General features: G+C 36.2%; 1 protein-coding gene across 1 annotated transcript in view; it reads right to left on the bottom strand.

The window, feature by feature from the left end:
• LOC121424935 (hexokinase-2-like) overlaps positions 1-19,555 on the bottom strand; it is a 63,603-nt gene that overhangs the window by 28,950 nt on the left and 15,098 nt on the right. The window contains exons 4-5 of the mRNA XM_041620828.1: positions 7,620-7,740; positions 1,019-1,110 (exon numbers count right to left, since the gene is read on the bottom strand). Coding sequence (XP_041476762.1) covers positions 1,019-1,110; positions 7,620-7,740 — 213 coding nt within the window. The remainder of the gene's footprint in view (positions 1-1,018; positions 1,111-7,619; positions 7,741-19,555) is intronic.

Genomic DNA, 19,555 nt, shown 5'->3' with positions numbered 1-19,555 from the left:
CCGCTCGGACACCACCTTACACAAACAGCTTGTACACCCCAAAGACCCTATCCCTGATCACAGACGTGATGGCGTAGTATACAACATTCCTTGCCAGGGATGTGACGGGTCTTACATCGGAGAGACAGCCCGACCGATAGTTGAACGCATTTCTGAACACAAGCGCGATGTTCGGTTACAGCGAACCGACACATCCGCGGTGGCAGAACATGCTTGGGAGAAGCAACACCACCCAGATTGGGAGGGTGTACATTGCATTGCCAAAGAAAGACATTGGTATACACGCAGGATTAAGGAGGCTATTAGTATACGTCTTTGTCCCAACAACTTCAACAGAGACAGCAGGATCCACATCCCCGATTTCTGGATGCGAACCATCCGACAGCACATTACCCCCTTACCTGGCAGTGCACGCCGACCCGATCGTTCCCGGCCCCGAACGAGGGACCGCTCAGCTAGTCAACTCCCGCCCACGGGAAACTAGCGAGCCCGCCAATTTTTTTGTCTCATTTGCATATTGATGACCCACGGCGTATTTGCATATACCCCGGCTTATTTGCATAACTCCTGACCAATCGCACAACGGATCAGTGCCCACCTATTGTTCTCGCATTCGTGCGTACAGTCTTGGAGGTTAGTATAAATAGAGTACGATATCAGATAATTTTCGTCACTTGATAAAGAGTTGCAGCGGCACTCGAAAGCTCGTGAACTTGTAAGCTAGTGAACACTTTTTGCGAGAGTGATCACGAATTTCCTAGAAAGCCAGTGAACACTTTTTGCGAGAGTGATTACGAATTTCCTTGTTGACCATAGTAGATTGCGAGACAAATGAATACCCTCTAGCGATTATAGGTGACATTGGTTTTAGCAAAGATTAGTTCAGAAATGGCTAAATATTTAAACATTTCTGGAATTTATACAATACCAGACAATTTCTAATCAGTTTTATGCAAATTATTCTTAAACTATCACTACTTGTTATAACCTATAATGTTGATGGTTAAGATATTCATACCTTTCTTTTACATGCAGCTTCCAGGAGCGGGACAACATCTTTCCCTTCCACCCCCGCTGCATCATAGCCTTTGGTCCATGTGACTAGGGTAGCTGAAAATACAAAATGATAAAGAAAATGAGCAAATGCACATAGACTTTTTTTTATTAAGCTGGTCAGAGATGGCTATTTCAGGTAAAACACACATTTTTATAAAAACCCAGAGTGCTTGCGCCAGTTGTGCATGTCAGTTCAGTCTTCAATGAGTTCAAGTTAAATTCAAGTACATGTAGCTGCAGAAAGCAATAAAATCATGGAAATTCATTTCAAATCAAGGCTAACTGTTTAAAGGCTAACACCCGTTTTCTAAATACGTATTGTTTGGCCATACAACTTTTAATGTCAATTTTCCTTCTGTATCGTGAGAATGTGATTTTTCAGAATCATAAAGAAAAAGATCAATTTCCTTTGAACTCTGTAACACATGAGATTGAAGCCTAAATGCAAGCCTATGGTAAACAATGTATAAAATATAAATAAATATATTCATGAATTCCAAAACATTTTGATATTAATTTACATCTATCAAGATAAGGGTGTACACCTTATCTGTCACAAAAGTTCTAATTGGGTTTCATCTGGTTAAAAAATTTCATACATTTCTTATTTTCTTACAAAGAAAAATGCATCCAAAAAAGTATTCAGCAGGGGAATGCATATTTTGGTCTTGAATTTCTTTATCAAATTTATTTTCATTCGTTCATCCGTTTGTCCTTCCGTCTGTCCGTCCGTCCATCCATCCATCCATCCATCCAACCAACCAACCAACCATTCATTCACTCATTCAATGCCCATTTACTTAAATCCAAAGTGTGCCTCTTTATAAAAAGGAATTTTCAATTCATCATTTTCATTGACTATTTTGTATTCCTCTTTCTTGAACTGAAGTCTTGCTCATTACATTAAAGGAAACATTGTTGATTGAAATTCTTGTTCCCAAAAAATTAGAAAATATTGCATCATCATTTTGTGTGTCTCATGACCTTTAATTGTACTGAACTATCATTGACAAATCTTTCACATACTTCCCTTAACCTAAACTTGCCCTGTTATTGATGATTAACTTTGATATGCCAACGTGTTCATACACACTTTGTAAATATTCAGTAGGTTCCCCGGCCAACCTCTGCCAATCCCCCAAAACAAATATCACGGGACCGCAAGAGCAAATACCCGGTGTTGGTCCAACTCAGTGATATCTATAACTTCTCTTCCTTGTTTGATTACAAATCTGGCATCGCGCCAGTCAACGAACGACGCTACGTCAGTATTCCGTAACTTCTGTATTGTCTCCTACAGAGTTTTTCCCTCTCAAAACATGGAGGAATGTTATTGATTCATGGCCGTACCTTATTGCGATAATCAATTTCAATGTCGCGTCGCACTGCCTTATCCTATTGGCCGCTGAGGGGTTCTTGTCCTCTTACGATAGAAGTCATGTGATATCGTGGGATTCGTTGCAGACAAAGCAAATTCTAATCAGAGTTTGGTTGCCACTACTGAACCAGACAACATATCAATGTTTAGTCTATATGTCAATAATATGACCTGTTCACTCTCACCCAGAGTCTAAAAGTTTATCAATACTAATATATTTTCTTTTTGCCATGAGTATGAACTATCATTGACAAATTCTTAAGATGTCTCGAATTGATTTATAGGATCAATCAAGTTAAAACCGGGGTTAAAACTTTATAAGCACGTAACGATCACACATTTTAGCGGTATTATGCTATAAACTGATTTTTAGAGTCAGTTCAAATTAATGTGTGGTAATAACATAATTCAAATAAAAAAATAAACCGCTGTACATTACATGCCCTCTCCATACCCCTTTCACATGTCATAAAATGTCACGTATATGAAGAGACTGCAATAAAAAAACATAAACCTTTACTTCTACCAGATATTAAAAAGTAAGGTGAAATATTATCAACATAGACTTTGTAACAGTTACTGAACTGGTTTTTCATAAAGGTTACAGTCAACCTCAACAAAAAGTTGATTTAAATAAAAAGAAAAAAATAAAACGAGCATAACACTAAAATCAGGTGTAATAAAAGAAAGTTTAAATGTTGCATTTTGATATTTGGGGGGCTCATTTACACAAAACAGTGATACACAAATGGCAGAGCTTTAGATGTCACATGCTCAATATTTCTTTTGTATTATATACATGTTTGAGAAATTTGATATTTGTTTCTCCAATAATGTAGACTTTGGTTTCACTCCTCATGGAAAATATAATATCAACATTATTGTGATTCATTTTGGTTTGATGTAGACTGTTTTTACCACTGAATCTATACAAATTGAAATATATCTTCATACAATAAAAAAAAGAAGAAATACTGGATGTTCTTTCATACTGGCTATGCTGACCAGGATATGTATCAAATTATTTTCTGAAAGTCGGCAAAACTTGAAAATGCCATAACTTTAATACCCTTTTACATCTAACTCAGATGTAAATTCAATATATATATTTGTCTTATCATTTTTTTTTTGGTCACATAAACTTGTTGATTTGGCCTTTAAATGTTCTCTAAGGGCAATCAGGTCCAAATTTGAAAAGTTAAAACCACATAAATGATTTTAAGAAAGTACATTTCACAAGTATTGTCACCTACAATAATGAAAAAGAACAACTATCAACAAGTGTCTAGGGCCTACAGGTTCTCTACATGATCATTGGCTACTGTACATAAACATCTATCTTCCCCAACCAAGAGAGGGCAGCATTCCAATTCAAATGACAGGGAGTCTGGCAGCAATGTGTATAAATATTGGCAGGAGTATGTTGATAGTGGTGACGTTGGCAAGTTAGCACGCTGTTTAGAATTTAAACTCTCATCGAATTGAGTTCACCCAGGTCCCATTCTACATGTCTGGTATAGGAGGTGGGTTAGGGGCGGGGCTAGGCGTGGGCTGATATTGAAATGACACCATGTGGAGACTCAGTTTCTGCATACGTGTACGCTTGACACTCGTATTCTATATCCTATTTCAGTTGTGAATGTATACATGTACTACTACTTCTGCTGCTGAAACTGCTCTAACATTGACCTTTTCCAGTATGTTTTGTAGGAGATGATATGGATATATATGTATACTCTTCATTTATTTAGTCTTTCTGAAATAAAAGCCACTAAATTTTGATGTAAAAGCAAATAAATATATCACCATTTACAATTTTGTATGATTTAGAACAAATAAACAGTGGTCACATCTGACCAAATGATGGGATTTAATTTTGGACATTTTTGTTTTTATATACCCTGTAGTTCATATTTTTCATTGAATGAACCCATAAGAGTAATTTGCTAAGGAATTTAAAATATTAGACACAACTGTGCAGGTAAACCCTAGTTATATCGGTAACCACGGTTGCCTGTGTATTACTAGATTGAACTATTTGGAGCCATCATGATAATTTTCCTGATCTATACTTATCTAAAAATGCCAACTGAAAAAGTCAGATATAGCTCCCTTATCACTGAGGATATTATATAACAATGCAACAGCTGTTAGTTTTGTTCAGTTTCCCACAATGCATCACATTAATAAACTGGACAGTTTGTGTTGATAGAGGGCGCTATTAATCTACCACACTGAAACTAGACCCCCTGGCCGGACAGGTTAAGGAACAAATCATGAGAGGAGTAAAGGTTGTACTACAACTGAGAGAAAGGACAAGATAAAAAAAAATTATTTGAATACATGCTTCTCCCGTCCAGGTCCTGTCTTTTTATCCCAAGTCTTGCAAGTACAGCAACTTTGACTCAAGATATAGAATAGTTCTTTATAGTTTCTGCAGCAGCTACATCTATCTACAGAAAGAGTGATTTTCTGGGTGAACAAAAATAGTCTTTTCTGTTTCTGAAAACCTCAATTCTGTTTCAAACTTATCTGAAATGTAAATTCTGTTTTCTCATAGAAAATGTACACAGAATTTTTTTTTGCAAAGATAAATTCAATAAAACTTTTACAAGAAAACTGAAGAACCAGAACAGATTTTTGTCTTGATTTACCTGTTAAACAGAAAATCACTGTCCGTCGACTATCATATTGTGGTTTGAGACTTGCAAAATTTGAACCCAATACAATCGTCAAACCAAAACTATGAAAGAAAACAGAAATAATAGTGCAAGATTGGTATGAAAGCTGTTTATTTTCAAATATGGGGGTAGGATGATGTATTGAAATCTCAATGCATGTGAATTATTGTAAAGTAAAACTTTTATTATGTTCTTTTAAATTAAGAAGCCTCTCCCCAAAACAACCCCCCCCACAAAAAGAACTATAAAAAAACAGGTCATGGTCACCATAAACTACTGTGTTCTGATGAAGGAATGCATCTATGGGCTAAAGTCATAAAAACATAATGATTTTTCATCTATTTTCTTCTTCAAATTTCAAGGACTTATTTCTCTTACATCAATTTCCTCTTAAATGAATCTATATGTACCTTAAAAAAGTATCAAGAATTTATAATTCCAAGGGAGGGGGGGGGGGGGTGTTTCACAAAGATTTAAGTATGACTTAAGTCGCACTTAAATGCAGACGCGTACATGATATGCAACGCGCGATCTTACTGATAGATACGCATTTGTGTGCATCCTCATGACACGATCTGACCAATGCGGTCAAGCCTTTCATAAAGCAAGCAACGCATTATATAAGTGCGACTCTAATACTTAAATCTTTGTGAAACCCCCCCCCCCCCCCGTCGTGGTTTATAATTTCATTGCTGCATTTTAAAGAGACTCTGTAAAATATTGTGAAAATGTAGTTATCTTCTGAGGACTTATATTTACAGGGGTGAGTTCACTCTCTCTCTCTCTACTTTATAGAAACATTATTTGAACTTTAGCACTGCATATACATCAAGTGACACTATGCATTTCTCTGCGGCTTGTATACTTTCCAGAAATGCACCAGCTAAAGTCCATTTCTTGCACTATTGTTGTCCAGACAGTTTGATTTGAGTCTGGTGACCCACTTTCTAGGTCTTTCATTGGTTACACCATTGGGATTTCAAGATCTGTGCTCAGACAATTTGATCTGGTATGTGATGATACAGTTTCAGGCACTGCATATGCATCAATATTGTCTCCATCTTACATACCAGAATTGAGAACATGTTCATCTCAATTTTCCATTGGACAGTAGACACTAATCTAATATAGTGTTCCTGTCAAACCTATATGACAGCACTGAAGCATATCGCTTTGTCTAGTGACGTCACTACATTCATGAAAGCAATCGACCGATCGTATCTCAAAAGGTTTCAAGCAGTAGTTGACAAGTCCCTCAAGTCGATGTGAACAAGGTTCACATTCACACATCTCAAAGGGATGAAATATGCTGGGGAATATAACACCAAGGACTTTGTCAAAAAAAAAAATTGTGATCCAAAACAATTTGGGAATATCAAGTAGACTTTCCGCTGATGGGAAGTCCTGTATGATTGAAATGCAATAGGTAAAAGAATATGGATGTTATGGTCTTTCATTCATGACATATCATGTAGAAATGTCCTTTGACAGACATCAATCTCTATTAGCCATTCTCCATCCAGGTTATCATTTTATGAAACTTGTCAACACTGATGAGTTTTATTATTTTACCTTATTAAAGACACATCCATTCAATGCTTCCTATTCTTCATCGTTCCTGAATGTATTATCAATATATTTGTACTCTTCTATGTATGTATCTTTCTTTCTTTCACTGCGCCTTGGGCACTCTGCCGAGTGGATTTGGTGCATTACAAATCTCATACATTATTATTATTCTCTGACAGTTACCATAGTAGCATTCACATTAAACAAGTAGTATTATGGGAATATGAGTAGTTAATTACTTCACTGCAGTGGAGCAAGAGTTCAAACAAACAGAACGGATTGGCCACGCTCACATAATGTGATTATAATGTTACAAGTCAATATGTTCAAGTAAGGAAATTGAAAAATCTTGCTCAGTAGTCCCATCTCCATAGTCCTACATGTACTCATTTGATACTACCATATTTAAATTAAGAAAGCTTTAATAGTTCTTGAACAAGTCAATTGTCAAAGTCTTTTGCGCGTACTCTGAACTTGGGTTTAAATCAAACCCTGGTGTAAAGTTTTGGTTTAACTATGGAGAGCCAATTGGAGCACAAATCCCTCACATTTAACATTCAATTTATTAACTAATATGACACCCAAATAGTTTGTAATTGTCTGGGAATGATAACTGAAGTATTTTTCTTTGTTATGAGAGCAAAATAAAATAAAATAGTAAACATAAGAATTATACAATATAAACAGAATTTTTGGCTATCCATAATTTCAGCACAGAGTTAGACCATGGTCTAAGTTAAACCTGACTTCATAATACAGGCCTATGACTCTAATTTATTTCGTTTTTCAGTCCTCCATCGGTCTGGAAGAATTTGCCCCAGTGACTGGCAGCAGCGTGGTCAGTTCAACGACTAAGTGCGATGTGATTCCACATTGCAATCACAACTGTTTTTCTTTCAAGCAGGAATGACCCTTTGGGTGTGCGGCGGACTTACCTGATGCAAGGCCTTTGTGAAAACAAGGGAAGGAGAAGGTGAAGCCAAGAGGTATACACATCTCGCATATATTGTGGTAACTGGTGAACTTGGCGAGGTGCTCAGCAATGTAGTCAAAGAGCTATAGAATAAAAGCAGAGGATAACGAAAGGAAATAGAGTAAGGAATAGAGCAATAGGGAGAGAAAAAGAGAGATAAACAAAAAAACTAGGTTAAATTTCATAAAATTTGATTGCAAAAATAGCACATCACTGATGTGATACTCAGATGGTATATGGTGAAGAAATTTCTACAAAGTTTACTTTCAAGCAAACAGACATGGATATGAATAATTGGAATAAATAAGATAGAATAAAATAAATAAAAGCTCTACTTTGCCCAATTCAGCTTTAACATATGAAACAAAATGAAAACTACAATCAGTCAGCGAATGAAAGAGAAGAGTATTTTGTGCAAGTTTGAATAAATTTAGAAAAAAAATACATAAAAAAAAGAGAACAATAAATGCGAAGAAACATTATAGTAAGTGAGCATATTTTATGAGTTTTAAAAATTCTGAGGAGAATCTTTCAGAACTCCCGATAGAATTGAAAGCGGACAAGAAATGATGAAGCAAAATCATTTCCAGATTAGGAGAAAGATGACAAAAAGGGCAATGGGACACCATGCCATGAAAAGTTAATCTGCCCATTCTGGCTAGATGAGCTGAAAAATCATACTGTGAAGCTGTTTGTGTAATTCATATTATAAGCACTGGAAGTTCGATAGAAAAATACAACAGAGGGATGATTAAGGAGCTGTTTTACAATATATCAAGGGAACTATAGTGAGTGTGTAAAGTACAGGTATAAGACTTTGACAGATGTGAGAAAAAAATGCATTTATACAATCCAATAGTCATTTGATTTTTAATAACACCTTTTACTTTCGGTCACTAAAGTGCACATTTACACTACTCCATCCAATTTGGTACGTTTTACAAGTTATTCATGTACATGAGAGGTCAGAAATGTTAAGGAGAAAAAAGTCTGATTGCCATATAAAGTAAGTACCAGACTCTTCAGTCTCAACAACATGATAGGAAGTTGAGTGAGCTATCTTCTCATGAACATCTTGACTCAGAACGTTCAAATCATTGACAACACCATCAAGGGGCAATCCACTCACATGCATAATGGAACAACACTTTGGCCTGTGTTCTAAAGTCCAGTTTAACATAGAGCTATGATCTAATTATGCATTGAAATTATGGAAAGCAAAAAATTTCAAAATCGGATTTACATTATTATGTTTCCTATATTTTCTTCAAAGTTCTTTCCTCAATATTTAAATAAAGAAGAGCACAATTTTAGTAATTAATCATAGTCAATTATTAAGGATTTGAGTGCCAAATGAGCCACAAATTAAACTTGAACTTTTAGAGATACCCGCACAATTGGCTATCCACAGTTCAACCACAAATTTAGACCAGGGGCCATTTCATAAAGGACTTGTAACTGTTGTAACTTTGCCATTATGGCAACTACCATGGAAACCTTGATTTTGATTGGCTGCTAAGCCCTGTTACCATGGTAGTTGCCATTATGGCAAAGTTACAATAGTTGCAAGTCCTTTATGAAACGGGACCCTGGGTTTGAATTAAACCAGAGTATATAGGGCTTACAGTAAATGGCTCTGCTTAAAGGGGAAGTTCACCCTGAAGAAAAAGTTATTAGAGTTCAAAATTTTGGATTTGTGACGTCATAAACGAGCAGCTGCCCCATGTGTTATGTAATATAAAATGTATGAATTTCAAATTTGTATGGTTCCTGATGACTTAATTTTTTTTTTCATGATCGGGTATGAAATGATGTGTCTATTGATATACAAAAGTTACAGTGAAACCATTTTCAATTTTCTGAGAAAATGACATTTCATTGATATTTTACCATTCGCTATGTAGGAATGCTGCTCGCATATGACGTCACAAATCAAATAATTGAAATTCTAATAACTTTTTAATTATTTGATGAATTTTTCTCAAACCTTCGGCAATATTTTTTATTATTTTTTCTGCTATTTTTACAATAAACTTTTTGTCAGGGTGAACTTCCCCTTTAACGGCACTGCCTATGTATTCTAGTAATGAATGCATTGAAAAGATTTTACGGACTGTTTCTACTTCAGTGTGTTTGCTTGTGACAAATATAAGTTCAGTAAACACAGGAGCATCTGTTCTTATAACCTGTCACTGAACCTAAGAAACACCCTAATTTAGTAGAATATTAACAATAAAGTAGCTAATGCATTGGGTTCTGCATTATGTATGGCGTGGAATCGCCATTTGAAGGATGACAGTGTTACATAGTGTATTCATGGTGTGTTCAATAGTGTGTTCACAATGTGTTTACAGTATGTTTGTGTGTGTTCAAAGTGCCCCGTATTCTGAAGTCAGGTTTAACTTAAACTCAGGTTTAAAGTTGTGGTTTAAGTATGAAGTTACATAAATCACTATTACAGTAGAGATATCATATTTCAGCTTTTTTGGCTCTCAAATCATTCATTATTTTCTAGGAAGTATAAACAGATGTTTGTCTTCACCATCAATGAATCAGGAAAGAGCACAGTAAACATAAGAAACATGAAACTTAACAAAAATTTTAACACTTTTGGCTTCCCATGATTTTAGCAGAGTTAGAACATGGTCTAAACTTGACTTGAGAATACAGGCCAGTGTGTTCACAGTGTGTTCACAGTGTGTTCCCAGTGTGTTCACAGTGTGTGCCTATTGTGTTCACATTGAGTTCACATTGTGTTCACAGTATGTTCACATTGTGTTCCCAGTGTGTTCACAGTGTGTTTAGTGTGTTCACATTGTGTTCACAGTGTGTTCACAGTGTGTTCACATTGTGTTCACAGTGTGTTCCCAGTGTGTTCACATTGTGTTCGCAGTGTGTTCATAAAATATACTATGTGAAGATGTGATTTACAAAAGAATGCTTGAATTTAATAATGTGATTATAACGTCTCACTGTGGACTTCTGTATATAGTAAATTGTGAGTGTTTGCAGTAAACAATGAGAAGATACTTTCACACTGGAACTCTTCTACAGCATAACTGTTCAGTGTATTTAAATAGAGAAATCTGTGAATATGACATCAGCTATGTGAAGAGAATTTCACACTGTGACAGCTCTACAATGTTCACAGTGTGTTCACATAGTGGACATAATCATTACATATACAATTTAATATAAACAGGGAAACTTCTACAGAGCGAGTGTTCACAGTGTTGTTACATACCGTTGTCCTTCCTATGAATATGAAATCCACATATTCATGGGGGTCCACACGAGGAACCCCCTTTCATCAAACTAGTCTGCTATGCAGACTCTGAATGGCTCGTTTGGTGGGATCTGAGCGCGCTGCAGCAAACCAGCCTGAAAGGGCAAGCGAAGCGAGCCACTCTGCAGACTCGTTGAATCAGCTGTGGTACACACACTGCAGATGTAGTTCTTCATTTGTAGACTATGATCAAACTGTGATCACACTATGAGTCAATGTGTTCTTACTGGCTGAATAAGACCCTGTTTTCATCTTCTAAAGATGGTTTCCCTTAATAAACCAGTTCAGAAAACTAGCTTAGAAAATTGCTTCACTTGCATTTTCATCATTTTTCATCTCCTGAACTGGGTTCTGTAGAAAATTTTCGTCGATCATTGCTAAGCTTTGTGCAGGCCCCCGGTTTCCACAACTACACTTCACATAGAGTGGTATTGGGAACACTCTCAAAGGGGTTACATGTGCTGCAAGAAATCATAGGAATTGTACACACCTTGTTTCTACTAAAATTAGTTTTAAAATGAAGATGAAAATGAGGTCTAAGTCACTAGATCCTAGACCAAACATGCCATAATTCATGGCTCAATTGCAAACTCAGTCCATTCCATACCATTTAATTCCAAACAGAGTCAAACAATGTATTCAACATGATCAATATACAATATCTGTATTTTCTTGATCTCATTTGCTTTACTTTCAACTTTAGCTCTTGTTATCTCTACTGAAGGATTTTGTGCATACCTTTTGCGAATTTCGTTAAATTTCCACTAAAAAATGCAAGCTTTCAAAATATCCAAGGAGGGATAACTGCCCCCTTGTGTACAACCACTTATCAATCGACTTGACCCAGAGTTGAACCTAATCATACCACACTATCTGGAATAATTTTTCTCCATTCACCATCATGTTGTGTAAACATTATTTTTTTATATCTTGACAATATCAGGCAATTCTACAATCTAGTTTTACCCTATTGCACATTAAAAATGACTTAACCCTATTATAAATGTCATATATATATATAAAATAGATTCTCTCAATCAACTTTATGTTGTGTAAAAGTGTGTTTTATTTCTTGACTTGTGTAACAGATAACTGTACTTTTGACCTAGATCCATACAAGGGGAAATGCAGAACCATAAAACAAACATTGAATGAAGTTTTGACCTTTGAGTGAGAAAACACTTTGTCATAGTGGAGTAGTACACATTTCTAGTCATAAGATGGTATATAAGAATATGTGTAATTCAAGTCCATTGCCATTCAAAAAAAAAAGAAAGAGAAAAACAGAACATTTTTTTTATGGGGGAATTTAGTAAGTTTTTCTAGAGATTTAATTTCAAATGATTTCATTCAAATCATGGTAAAATATATTTTGCATTAAAAAAAAATAATATCACAGTTTAAACAGAAACAATGATAAAATCATCAGCTACATACTACATAATCGCTAGAGGGTATTCATTTGTCTCGCAATCTACTATGGTCAACAAGGAAATTCGTGATCACTCTCGCAAAAAGTGTTCACTGGCTTTCTAGGAAACTTGTAAGCTAGTGAACACTTTTTGCGAGAGTGATCACGAATTTCCTAGAAAGCCAGTGAACACTTTTTGCGAGAGTGATCACGAATTTCCTTGTTGACCGTAGTAGATTGCGAGACAAATGAATACCCTCTAGCGATTATTTCAATCCGCAATAATGAACCTATTTAGTACATACTACATACGTACAAAATCATAATGGATTGAAAATAGACATTCATATTTCAGTTATCTAAATTTCCCCTCCATGCTCCCATTTAAAAAAAGTCAAGATTTGCTTAATCATGTCATATTCAAAAGAGTGACCAATATAATACAAATCAAATTTGGCCTGTATCACTGTTTAAAGAGTTTAAACACAACATAACAAAACATACATTAACTGAATAATAACACATAAATGCATAATGCATTTCCTTTTATTTGACCAAATACCACCTTTGTAATGATAATCCGCTTTTGTGTCACATTGAATACATAGGAAGGACATACTGTATCTCTATTAAAGTTCTTTACAGATATATCATTAGCCTGGTCATCGGATCCTGGCATGCCTGCACACAATGTATGCACTTTCTCCACTCCCTGGGGAGCATTCCAACAAGAGTTCCAAGACTCAATTGCTAGGCATACTACATAGGCTTTCGCATCCTATCGGGTACCCATTTAACACCTGGGTGGAGAGTGGCAAAGTGTGGATTGTTGCCTTGTCAAAGGAAGCTAGGCCATGGTGGGATTCGAACACAGGACCCTCTGATTACGACTGTGGGTTCTTAACGTGCAAAGGTGGTGACTCTCCTCTACTCGGGGCCTCCATTTAACGTCCTATCCAAGGGACGGAGTGTTTTCCATTGTAACATAGCCTGGATCTATGAAACATGGGAGAGACGTTTACACACAACGCACTGGCTTCAATCATCTCCCCCGGGGTGGACTCGAACCCACGATCTTTGGTTCGACGGGCAGACGCGTTACCGACTGAGCCAACATCACTCTGACTTTATAAGTCACCTTTGTCATTTCAAGCAACTCTGTACATGTAAAATACATTATCCTCTTTACTAATTTGCAGATACAAAACCATATTCACAGATCAGGTAGATGGGCAGAGAGTAATTTTTAAACATTTTTTCACCAAAAAAAAAAAAATAAATAAAAAGTTTGATATTTATATTTACCCAATGACCACTAAAATGAACTGTTTAAATTTAAAGTGGGTTCCTTTCAACATTTTTTTATAGTCAGAATTTTTCATTTATTTACTACCCCCCCTCCCCCCTCTGAATCTAATGGTCTTATAAAAAAATGAATTGATTGAAGAATCTGATGTGAAAATCATGCTCACATTTTTACATTTCTGTAAAATGTATGAAGAAACCTGCATCATCGGAGCATCCATACTTTAATAATGGACTGCACAAATTCAGCTGACAAGTCACATCTCTTTTATCAACTGGAAGAGCAAGGGGGATGGGGGGGGAGGCAGCTATTCATGACGGATTCTTATTTACATCCCAATTCAATCTTGCTGAATCAGTGGTATGAGGTTACAAGGTTAACAAGAGATTGTTATGTCGCCATGGTAACTTGGTATTCTACGCATCCTTCCATTGAAGACTGCTGGTGAACTTGCACTCTAGTATGATTATAAATGCCCTCTCTCATCTTCATACACTGCATCATGCACACATTACACACATAAACTGTCGATATTTTGCTTAATTTTGTACATAACATATTGAAATTCTATTTAGAAAAGTTGTTATTACTACATGTACATGTATGTGGTCAAAGAAAAAGTAATTTATAAAACATAACATTTTGCTAATCAGTAAATATGACCTAAGGTAATTAAACCTCAGTCCCTGTCTGAAAATTATATACAACAGTCATTAGTATTTATTTGGGCACATGAGAGTAATTCATCTGCGTGCAAAGCATGCCGGACAGGCGTAAGTAAAAATCACATGACTTTATTGATTAAAATAATTCATTAAAAATAGATCAAATGTTTGTATATCAATAGGAAAACGATAGAGATAATGCTATGTTCATACTCTTTCATAATTAAGGCGTTTGGGGAGGCTAGACTGCATTTTGTATTTCATTTTTATTATTATTACCCACAATGCAGTTTTAGTTTTTCTGGCAATGAACTGGCCAAAATTATGGTTAGTCTTATTTCAGGCCATTTAACTTTTGATCGAGCTGGGCAAGTAACTGAATAACAAATCAAGTATTACTGTACTATTAATTGTGACTAATGTCAGTGAATTAAAGCAAAATCTATCGAGGGATTGATTTTTAATGATTTTTTATGAGCTATGATATAACATGAGTGAATGGGGGTCTGCAATACTCATGTGTGCCCTATTTATGTATAAACTTTCAAGAATGCCCCGAGCCCGTGTAATTTTAACACACAATATTTTAGGCAATCCAACAAAAGGAAATGTGACACCAGTAGAGGTAACTAACTGATATCAATTGAAGTGAAAGAGAACATCTACCATCAATTCAAATATGAATAAAAATGATGTTATTCATTTCATTCCCATATATATTCAAAGCTCCACACAATTTTTTTTTCTTGGTGGCCCAATCGGTCCACCAAAGTCATTGATTAAATATTTTTGGTGGCCCGCAATGCAAATTTGGTGGCCCTAAAACAAAAGAAAATATTTACAATTCATGAAAACTTTGGGAGCCCAACCGGGCAACCAAATACAAAATTTTGGCAGCTTGACCTTCATTTTTGGTTGCCCCAGGCCACTGCTTGAATGACCACCCCTGCTATATTGGCATACTGATATTAGGAACACATGATACTACCGTACAGACAATCAAAGCATCAATTGATAGTATCTTGACAAACATAAAGGGCAAAGGCTCTTGCAGAGAAACCAATCTTCCCCCAAAGGTGCTTTCAGACCTGTTTGATCAGCAGAATACCTGTACATTTACAAAAACTTGTTCATGCCTCTAAATCAAGGCTCTGTGAAGCGGGGGGTCCCCCAAGATTTGTCTGGGGTGGGGGAGGTGCTACACCATAGTCAGCATCCTATAGAGATCAGGTTAGTATGCTAAAAAGTGGAAATTTATGTAACTAAAATCTTAATTTTTAAGTGAAAACAATTGCATTCATTCATTCATTTATTCATTCATTCCTTCATTCATGCATTCATTCATTTACTATTATTATCATTATTATTTTTTTTATTTTTTATTTTTTGGGGAGGGGCTTGTCAAATGTCAAGTTTCTTTCCTTAAGAGCACCCCTTTTAGAAAATCGTTCCCAGGGTCCTGCTCTAAATACCCCAAAATTTACTTTCAACATCACACCAACTGGAGCCAAACTCTTTTGGGATATTTCATGTATTTCTCAAAGTTACGTGCATACTGTACGTGTGCAGTACGGTCACAGCAGACACGGTGGCGCTTTAAAATTGTTAGCTTAAATACCTAAAGAACTCTATGGCACCAAGCACTCACATCGAACGTGCCCGCTGGGATGGGATAGAAGTTCTTGTAATTTGCTTTCACACTGTGAAAATATGAGGTATTTTCAGATTTTGATGGGGTCTGAAAGACTCTGAAGCATCTTGTTCAAATCGATAGGTTAATGGCCTCATTAGGATACCACCTTAATTTCTGATACAGTATGTCTGGTGTACATTGGACCATCATTGGACTATGGCCGACGTGGTACAGGGCAATGTCTTCTTCTGAATCTGTACATATGTAGGTATCTTTCAACTGGCATGTCTATAAACAAAAGGCATTTCAATTTTTAATCATTTTGCATGCAAACAGAAGGAAGAGTTCACGCCCAGGCTACATGTACATGGGCAGAATACTATCTTATCTAATTTAAACAAAATTTCATTTTTTTATAATTTACGAGGGGGCATATCAGGAGGCAGTGTATTTGTGAAGGCTGATTTTAATGACAATTAATGAAATATAGACATTGATTTGTTAATACTCAACATTGAAAACATGAATTATTTACTTATCCTCAATATTTGATAAAAAATTCAGATTGGAGACAAAAATGCTAATACCAATGTGTTAAAAAGTCTATTTGCATAATTTGATTTTATATATTCTTGAAGTGCTTTACAGATTAATCTGGTTAATGGATCATGGCATGTCAGCACACAATGTATGCAAGCACTTTCTCCACTCCCTGGGGAGCAGTCCTCTTTCTTCAAGATCCTCATTCATATAAAGTAACAATCTCGGCAGTCTAACAATTTCTATATTTTGAGGACGTCCAATGCAAAAAAAAATGCATTCATTTATGAAGGCCCTCAATTCTGGAATTCCCTTGATAGTGTCCTGAAAAATGCCCCCCCCCCTCGACATCTTTATTAAATGGTAAATTGAAAAACTATTGCTCTGTCCTAAGAATCATTTCCCCCCCCAAAAAAAAATTTAAAATCATTACAGCTCATTACTTCAGAAGAGATGGTATACTCTATGCAGCCTTGCAAGTTTGGCTATTTGTGTTACTAATCTAAAGTTATCAATATTAAACAAGATAACAGATATTAAGCAAGATATTTTTTTATTAAAAGTGAATGTTGATAGGTCTAGGACGCTGTTATCTGTATTGAGAACATTGTATGGCTGGTGACACAGAATGTGCTCCGGGCTTTACTTTGTCAAAGATATAGTGTAAGGGGGCAATAGGGTTTTATATTAGGTTTAGGATAGGGTATATAGCATTACACGTAGATCCAGGGTTGACGTTGGTTCTTCCATAACTCTGTGTGGAATTTCTAGCGGAGCAACAAATGTCATGGAACTGATATGGCTACCCTAGATCTCAAAGATGCCAGCAAGTACTTCATGCTTTACCTGATCGATCTCTCTATCATTACTTCACTGGGGCTGTATACTACAAACACCCAAGCAAGAAATAGGCTTTTGAGATTTTGTCTGCATTGGGCTAGTTCTACATGTAGGACCCTAGTATTGATGCTATGTAATGAGATGATAAGATAACCCTGGATACTGCACCAATGACGATGATTTGGGGGGAATCCAGGTTACCTGTGACACAAGCCCCCCCCAAAAAGTCTTCTCTTTCGAAAGGGGGGGGGGGGTGAGAGGGGGCACACTTCTGTTTCAATGGTATTTCTACATTACAAATAAATACAAATAAAGCTATAAAATGATAGTAGTTGCAATAAAATACTAATTTCGTGAAAGTGTCTGTAAAACCAAGGTTAAGTATGACCATATCATCGTGGATCTAGATCTGGTACAGTTACATAAACTGAACTTTGTGAAATCATAAAATCTAAGCTGAAACACGATCACACTGAAGATCGCCAACACAGATAGGCACTCATGGGACAGTGCATTATTATTGCTGGAATAAAGACCCGACGGAAGTGATCAATCCGCGCTTATGTTGCTTATTTCTCAGCAATTACACAATTTCTTCAAGAATCCTTTGGCACATATTTTTTTTATTCATACAAACAGACACTTAGGTGGTCATTATATTAGATTCTGTATGAAGCCATTTTGAGATCGTTACCAGAACTGGAATTTATCTTTAAAATAAGGAAAAGTTGAACTTTTGTTCTCAACACAAAGAAAACTTGAAGAATTACCTCAAAATTTTTGCCTACTAAAACTGCATCGGGTCATATTGCTCAGGAAGTCTTCTGTCAGTACCCCAAAATTTCAAAGTAATTCTTAGAGTTTTCTTTATGTGTACTTAATGGGTTGAGTACAAAAATTTCATCTTTTCCTTAATAATAATAAAACAATAAACATTTATGTAGCACTCTATCTTTTTAGGGGCTGCATACACGTACTATTACACCAGCTTGAGCACGGCTACCCTGATCAGGTATTCAAGGAGTTCTTGCCTGCTTTCCAAACCCCCTCTTCACTGAAGTTCCAAGGGCTGGTGTACTCTTAACACCAATGCAAACTTTGCTATTCCTGTCATTACTCTTTATCTAGACCTGCCAACCTCTGGGAATGAAAAACTGTATTCTGTGATTAAAAAAAAAGTATTTTTCCCCCAAAAAATGTATTCATAATAAAATGCTTGGCGCACTTGCTCACTGCGGCCCTCAAGCTGCATGCAAGCTAAAATGCGCACTGCTCTTGCAGATGAAAAAAAACACTTTGAAACATGTGTATATCTTCACCCTGGTTTTAACAAAATGAAAATTGAAAAAAAAGTTATATGAAATCACAAAATTACACTGATCTAATAACCATATTTGTGAAAATATGAAATACAGACATATAGAGATGATTTTTCTCAATAAATTACAATTTTGTAAAAACCCTAAAAAACATATTTTCTAAAGAAAAAACGTACTGCTGTATTTTGGTTGCAAAAACGCACTACTACGCCTAAAACGTACTGGTTGGCAGGCCAGTTTATCAATATCATAATTGGGCAAACTCATGGATCACTTTGAGGGTACAGTGAGTAGGACTCTGTTACTGGTATAGAAAACTTGAAGATGCCAGCAAGTCAGCCGTACATCACCTGATATCTTCCTCACATTACTTCAGTGGGAATGCATCTACACATCCGAAACATACCTTCCTTTTCCCCTATCAATCTTGACCATGTGACAAATACACAAAATGATAGATCTATTAAAGGTTTAATGTGAATGGGGCCATGTTTTGTAACAAGAACATGATAAGACTAGTTACCCTCGATGATCCAGATGCCAGTATTAAGTAACTCATACATGTAGGCCTAATCACCAGGCCTCTCATCACCTCGGAGGGGACAGTACACACATATATGAACATGCAGGTCTTGCTTTTATCACTATTGATCTTTACTATTAACAGCCACAATATATCTTTTTGAGATTAAGTGTGAATGGGATGGATCTAGGACAATATCATTGTTATGGGATTCAAGATAACAGAGGTGAGATAGCTCAATCGGTAGAGCAGGAAGATTTGGATTCTGGTGACGCGGTTTCGATTCCCACTGATGCACTAGTGCCCTTTGGCAAGGCATTTCAATCCTCATTACCAGGTCCCTCACAGAGGACCTTAAGCCATCAGTCCTCTGGT

Source organism: Lytechinus variegatus, chromosome 12 (genome assembly GCF_018143015.1).
Source record: "Lytechinus variegatus isolate NC3 chromosome 12, Lvar_3.0, whole genome shotgun sequence".
NCBI classification, from domain to species: domain Eukaryota; kingdom Metazoa; phylum Echinodermata; class Echinoidea; order Temnopleuroida; family Toxopneustidae; genus Lytechinus; species Lytechinus variegatus.
The sequence above is the reverse complement of the archived record's forward strand: the minus strand, read 5'-3'. Positions and strand labels throughout refer to the sequence as shown.